The sequence below is a fragment of the Narcine bancroftii genome, chromosome 5 (genome assembly GCF_036971445.1).
Source record: "Narcine bancroftii isolate sNarBan1 chromosome 5, sNarBan1.hap1, whole genome shotgun sequence".
NCBI lineage: Eukaryota > Metazoa > Chordata > Chondrichthyes > Torpediniformes > Narcinidae > Narcine > Narcine bancroftii.
The window spans coordinates 214,094,583-214,102,136 of record NC_091473.1 but is presented as its reverse complement, the minus strand read 5'-3'; the positions used below and the strand labels follow the sequence as shown (position 1 = coordinate 214,102,136).

General features: G+C 36.9%; 1 protein-coding gene across 1 annotated transcript; it reads right to left on the bottom strand.

Moving 5' to 3' along the window:
• Positions 1-510: 510 nt before the first annotated feature.
• Positions 511-1,365, bottom strand: LOC138765515 (G-protein coupled receptor 15-like). The gene has a single exon (XM_069942543.1). It carries the CDS (start codon positions 1,363-1,365, stop codon positions 511-513), a length of 855 nt encoding a protein of 284 aa, XP_069798644.1.
• Positions 1,366-7,554: the final 6,189 nt, after the last annotated feature.

The following is a 7,554-nucleotide window of genomic DNA, read 5'->3' as shown; positions in this document are numbered from 1 at the left end:
TAAGTATAAAGCTCTTTGTCCAAGCATTCCCACACGTGACGCTCTGTATTCCAGATCTCTCTGTTCCACCCCGCTCCTCAGTGCCCCACCTGGTTTGTTGCAATCGGCAGCACATCACATTTGTCTTCGACATTTCATTTGCCACTTCCCAGTCGACATTTCATTTGCCACTTCCCAGTCTACATTTCAGCTGGTCCAGGTACCTTTGCAAGCTGAGAAAATATTCTTCGCTGTACACAACGCATCCGATCAATTTTTTCGAATATTTCATTTTTGTTTTTCCCAAAAAATATACACAGTAACATTCTAAATATACAATATATTAAACGTTTTCTCAGAAAAACAACAAACTACAAAAAAAAAGCTGCTTGTACAGATTTCCCTCCTGTGGACACTGCGAGACCCGTTGAGTTCCTCCAGCATTTTTGTGTGTGTTTGTTTGCAACACATCATGGGAACAGAAGCGGATCTGTTGAAAGGGCCACGCGCAGTAACTGATTGCTAATTAAATTAGGAAGAATTGTTTTGATTTGACTTTTTCTTGACCAAGTTTACAATAAATGACCAAGGAAATTTTAGCAAAGTCTTTAATTCCTCCCTGAACTTTGACTGAGTCGCTGCATATATAGACGTGTTTGTACAGGAACTCAGGTTCGTGAGCAGAGACCCAACCTGAAGAGCGATAAATGCGGGAGACGTATAGTCACGATTAACGTACACATTGTAGCCGGTGATAAAGTAGGTGACAGACGCCGGAAGCCACAGCAGCGTGAAGCTGCCCGACACACTGATCAGCAAGATGATGGATTTTCTCCTGCTCTCCATTTCCATGTCTCGACCATCCGCACTCCTCTGACTCCGGAATGCCCTCCGTGCTTTGCTGACCAATAAGATATGTCTCACTGTCAACCCATTAAACAGGAATATTAAACCAAACGCAATGAATAAACACTGAATGGATTTCAATTTAATGAACGTACTAAACATTGGCGAGGAGAGGACGTCCAGACTCGGGCGGACACCCAAAGAAATGGAGCCAATAATTTGTAGAGGCTCAAATAAAAATAACAAAGGGATGTTTTCGACACAGAGAAGGATCAGAATAATTGGTGCGAGGATGATTAAAGTTTTCACTCTGCAGTACTTTGGTTGAAGCTTCGGACAGCACATCGCGACATATCGGTCAACAGTAAATGCGACTGTGGACCACAGCGAAAATTCCAAAGTGATGGCCAGTTGGTATATCATGACTGTTAAGAAATTAGTTGAGAATAGAAATTTGTTTGATAAGCGATACATTAAAAGTTCATAAAGAATGACGTTGATGAAAATCACCGTGAAATCCGCCACTGCCATGGTCATCATGTAGGCGGAGATACACTTGGAAAGTCCGCACCTTCCTCGGGAGAGGATCACAATTGTCAACAAGTTCGCTGCAAAAAGAGGAACACGGGGTGAGTGACGGGTCCTGGTCGAAAATCCGAGCATCATATTGTGGGAAAATATCACGACCGTCAACTTAATCTCCTGGAGAATCTTTATTTTTATAAATTTTCGGTGTAGTTTTATTGAGAACTTCCTGAAAGTATATTGAACATTTAAACGCGATGCACTGACTCGTCATCGTTTACTGGGTAAACACCGTCTGAGATGATGCTTTCTTGATAGGAGTTCATCCAGACGGGGAACCGTAAATATGACGCTAGTCAGAAAGAAGGGAGGTCTCTAACCTCGTTCCAAATGTCTAGATTGGTACTTACTGGAAGGATCCTCTTGTTAAAGAAGCAATAAGGATTCTGCCAATCAGATCTCCAGGATGAACAGCGGATGGGGTTTCTCCTTCGACTTTAACCCGTAGTGGAGAGAAGTTCGCCCCGCACCGTCACCCAGACCAGTAATTCCATTGACATTCAATATCTTCATACTACGGGTCCATTGCTGTTCACGATCTGAACCTGTTTCAGGAAACATTCCATGTCATGTTCAATGGGCTTCCGATATAATATACTTACCTGGAGCACCAAAAACAGCAAGAATCGGGTAACAAATGTCTTTAATCACGAGGATCGGGGGGCGGCTCATCTTCAGTGTCTCGATCTTGCCGTTCACTTGTTATTGTAACTGAGGTCTCTGAACCCTTCCTATTAAAAGAATATCGACTCTGGGAAAATGGCCGTTAATTACAGCTACTTAACAAACAAGTTGCGATCATTCCTTTCAGTTCAAAGGAAATTTCAATGGGTTTACTGTGCAGCTCAACCCAGGTGTTCATCCATTCACATTGTACAATGGAAAATTCCTTCGAGGGAGTGAGGTCAGGGTCTCATTGCGATCATTGCGACCTGACGTTCTCGGTGGCTCAGAATAATTCAGTGAGATCATCACTGTATAACTGATCTGTTTTTACTCTCGCATCCCTGGCGATGAGCGGGATCAAGCATTGGTCCAGTTGCACTTGCCCTCCCGTGACTCAGAATGACTCGTCTTCCCCATTGAACCGGATGATCCTCATCCGACTTAATATCTGCTCGTCCCACTGTAACATTGCAGCTTGAGACTCGCCATATATTGAGGCCTCAATTCGACAGATGTATTTTAAAGTATGAGAAGGGATTGATGATGACCACCTGTCATTACTGAGACATACACTGCAACATTTATCGTGGATTAACATATATTACCTCTCCAACAAAAAGGAAGATGTTATATTTCAACGATTGGATTTCTCCGTCTCCTCAAGTTTCAAAATGTGCAGTGTGCAGATATGAGTGAGAGAGTGAGGGAGAGAGAGAGAACTGGTTCCCGCAGCAATGGCAAGCGAGCAGATTGTTCAATTCCCCATTTTGTAGATGGGATGTTGAGTTCTGAGTTCAGCCTATTGAATCAATCCGTGTGGTCCATACAAGAGGAAAAGGCTGGCTAGAGTGTTTCACCTGAAACAAGGCAATCAAAAAGGAACACTGTGGTGACCTGCAGAAGAAGAGGTTATCATTTGGAAAACCCTGATGGGGCAAGTTTCTACAGCTAGACTCTGAAGTTGGTGATCAAATGGAATCAGTTTCTGTATGTCCAACGAGCAACGAATCTCTCTCTGAATCTGACAGAACCTTCCTGGGCAGTTACCAATTACTTATAAACACAGAGCTTGGTGAAAACTCATAAATATTAAATTTTGTGCACTGTATAAGAATTCCCTGATACCGGTGAACTTGAAGGAGTGAGAAATGAGATTGGATTGTGAATCAAAGAACCTTTCTGAACTCATACACATTACATATATGTGTGCTTAGAATTCGAAGGAGATTAAGTTAGGTTAAGTTAAGTTAATAGTAATAAGTAAAAGTTTGATCCTGTTTTTATGTTTAAAGAAAATTAAATCTACTCTTGTTTAGTAATCATTTGTCTTGGTGAATTTCTATTGCTGCTGTGTTTTGTGGTCGTCAGGGCCTGCAGCATATCTTCTCCTTCTTTACCTTTGGATAGCCGTGATCCCACTTTTAAAAAACATTGTTTCTTCCACTATGATTTTCCAAAATATTGACTTTCTCCAACAAATTTTCATTCATCGAGATTAAACTAATTATGGAATCTTCTGACATATTAGATCTATTTTCAATAGGTTGCACTTCCTCTCGAACATCTTCAAAAATTAAAAAGGATTATTTGTGAGATATAGATAAATTAGAAAAAGAAATAACAGTATTGTACAAAGATATTCAAGAGGATAAATACAGCCATTTACTTAATAAGAGGTTACAATATAATACAATGTAGACTTACAGAACAGAGATAATGATTCTTAGATCTAAACAGAAATATTAAGAATTAGGTGAAAGGTCTCATAAAGTTCTGGCTGGGCAATTTAAGGCAGGACAAATATCGAGAATGATTAATGCAATACAATAAAATAAGAAGGTTACATATAAATCACAAGGAGTAAATGAAACTCTTATGGAATTTTATGAAAAATTATTTATTTCAAAATTACTACACGATGAAACTACTAATGATAATTATTTGTTACAAATAACATTACCTAGATTAACTGAAACTGATAAAGATGATTTGGAGAAACCATTTACTGAGCAAGAAGTTAATGAAGCACTTAATTGTTTTCAAAATAATGTCTCCTGGAGAGGATGGATTGCCAGTGGAATCTTATAAAGAATTTGAAAGATTTAATAATTCTGTTATTTATTCAAGTAATAGAACAAGCTTGCTGGCAGAGTCCGCAAGCATCAAATCCATGCTGCTGAAGACCCAACTGTGCTGGGTGGGTCACGTCTCCATAATGGAGGACCATTGCCTTCCCAAGATCGTGTTATATGGTGAGCTCTCCACTGGCCACCGAGACAGAGGTGCACCAAAGAAGAGGTACAAGGACTGCTTAAAGAAATCTCTTGGTGCCTGCCACATTGACCACTGCCAATGGGCTGATATCACCTCAAATCGTGCATCTTGGCGCCTCACAGTTCGGTGGGCAGCAACCTCCTTTGAAGAAGACTGCAGAACCCACCTCACTGACAAAGGACAAAGGAGGAAAAACCCAACACCCAACCCCAACCAACCAATTTTCCCTTGCAACCACTGCAACCATGCCTGCCTGTCCCGCATCAGACTTATCAGTCACCAACGAGCCTGCAGCAGACATGGACATACCCCTCCATTAATCTTCGTCCGCAAAGCCAAGCCAAAGAGAACAAGCTTTTGGTTATATGTTCTTCCAGAAACTTTTTCTTCAGCGAAAATTATGGTTATTCTTAACAAAAGATTTAACCCATTAAAACTAGATTCATATAGGTTGCACTTCCTCTCGAACATCTTCAAAAATTAAAAAGGATTATATGTGAGATATAGATAAACCTATTTCATTGTTTTGTTTTTTTTTTAATTTTTTATACTGGGAACCATATCAACCAAAATATATACAAACCTTTCTCATTAAATATATCGTGGTATATTCTCCCTTTCCCCCCTACCTTCTCTCCCCCTTCCCACCCCCTCCAGAACCAATAAATATTCAACATATACAATACAACATAACCATTAAATAATGTCATCACACAATGAAAAATAAACAAGAAAAATGTGTCATCCGCTTTTACACACTGGATCAAGTCATTTTGTCTTCTTATCATTTTAGGGGGTGTTATGTTCCATGTATGGTTCCTAAATTTGTTCAAATAATGTGACTTTATTTTTTAAGTTCTATGTTATTTTTTTCCAATGGAATAAATTTATTCATTTCCATGTTCCATTGCTGTATTCTCAGGCTCTCTTCCATTTTCCAAGTTGACATTATACATTTTTTTCTACTGCTAAGGCTATCATAATAAATCGTTTTTGAGCTTTTTCCAATTTGAGGCATAATTTGTTACCTCTTATATTACTTAAAAGCGAGATCTCTAGATTTTTTTGGTATGTTATTTTTTGTGATTTTATTTAATATCTGATTTAGATCTTCCAAAAACTTTTTCACTTTCTCACATGCCCAAATTGCATGCACTGTTGTTCCCATTTCCTTCTTACAGTGAAAACATCAATCTGATAATGTTGGATCCCATTTTTTTAAATTTTGAGGCATGATATATAACCTGTGTAACCAATTATACTGTATCATGCGTAACCAGGTGTTTATTATATTCTTCATAGTTCCAGAACACAACTTTTCCCATGTTCCATTTTTTATTTTTATGTATAAATCCTTTTCCAACTTTTGTTTAGGTTTATAGCTTTTTTCATCATTTTCCTTCTCTTGCAGCTTAATTTACATGTTTGTTATAAATCTTTTAATTATCATTGTGTCTGTAATCACATATTCAAAGCTGCTTCCTTCTGGTAATCTCAGTCTGCTTCCCAATTTGTCCTTTAAATAAGCTTTCAGTTAATGGTATGCAAACATTGTACCATGAGGTATTCCATATTTGTACTTCAACTGTTCAAATTTTAATAAATTATTTTTCAAAAAACAATTTTCTATTCTTTTAATTCCTTTTCTCTCCCATTCTCTAAAGGAAATGTTATCTATTGTAAAAGGAATTAGCTGATTTTGCATCAATAAAAATTTTGGTAGTTGGTAATTTGTTTTTTTTTCCTCTCTAAGTGAATTTTCTTCCATATATTGAGTACATGATAAAGTACTGGTGAGCTTTTATATTGTACCATCTTTTCATCCCACTTATTAAGTATATGTTCTGGTACCTTCTCCCCTATTTTATCTAGCTCTATCTTAGTCCAATCTGGTTTTTCCCTTGTCTGATAAAAATCTGATAAATACCTTAATTGTGCTGCTCTATAATAATTTTTTTAAGTTTGTTAACTGCAAATCACCTTGTTTGTACCTCACTGTTAATTTATCTAATGCTATCCTCGGGTTCCCCCCTTTCCACAAGAATTTGCTGATTATTCTCTTTAGTTCATTCAAGAATATCTCTGTTAAGGGAATTGGTAACGATTGAAATAAGTATTGTTTCATTGGGAAGACATTCATTTTATGTAATTTACCCTCCCTATCAATGTTAGCGGTAATTCTTTCCAATGTTCTAAGTCTTCCTGCAATTTCTTTATTAGTGGCTGCTAATTTAATTTGTTCAGCTGGATTAAGTTATTATCTAACCTAATACCTAGGTATCAGATTGCTTTTGTTTGCCATTTAAATGGTGATTCTTTTTTAAATTCTGTATAATACGCATTACTCATAGGCATCACTTCACTTTTATTTGTGTTGATCTTGTACCCCGATATTTCTCGATACTCCTTCAATTTCTTATGTAATTCTTTTATTGATATTTCTGGTTCTGTTAAATTTATACTCCTTCTCCTTTATTTTTAATCCCTTTTATTTTATTTTCTGTTCTTATCAGTTCTGCCAATGTTCTATTGCTAAAGCGAATAGTGAGGGGGATAATGGACATCCCTGCCTAGTTGACCTACTTAATTTAAATTGGTTCAATACATATCCATTTACAATGTTCCATTATATAATGCTTTAATACAATTAATATATTTTTCTGGTACATTGAACCTCTGTAATACTTTGAATAAATAATTCTATTCTACTCTGTCAAAGTCTTTTTCTGTGTCTAAAGCAACAGCCACTGTTGGCTTCTTATTTCCTTGAACTGCATGAATTAGATTAATAAATTTTCAGATATTATCCGCTGTTTGTCTTTTCTTAATAAATCCAGTTTGATCTTGTTTTACTATTTTTGGTACACAATTGGACATTCTGTTTGCTATCATTCTATAATCTGAATGAAGTAGAGATATTCGTCTATATGATGCTGGTGTTAGTGGATCCTTCCCCGTCTTTGGTATTACTGTTATTATTGCTGTCATACATGAATCTGACAAATTTTGTGTTTCTTCTATCTGGTTCATTAATTCTAGGAAAGGAGGAATTATTAACTCTTTACACATTTTATAGAATTCTATTCGGAATCCATCCTCTCCAGACGTTTTATCCTTCAGCAACTTTTTTAATATATCTTATACTTCCTCTATTTCAAATAGTTTTATCAATTTCTTTTGTTTCTCTTCTTGTAATTTCGGCAG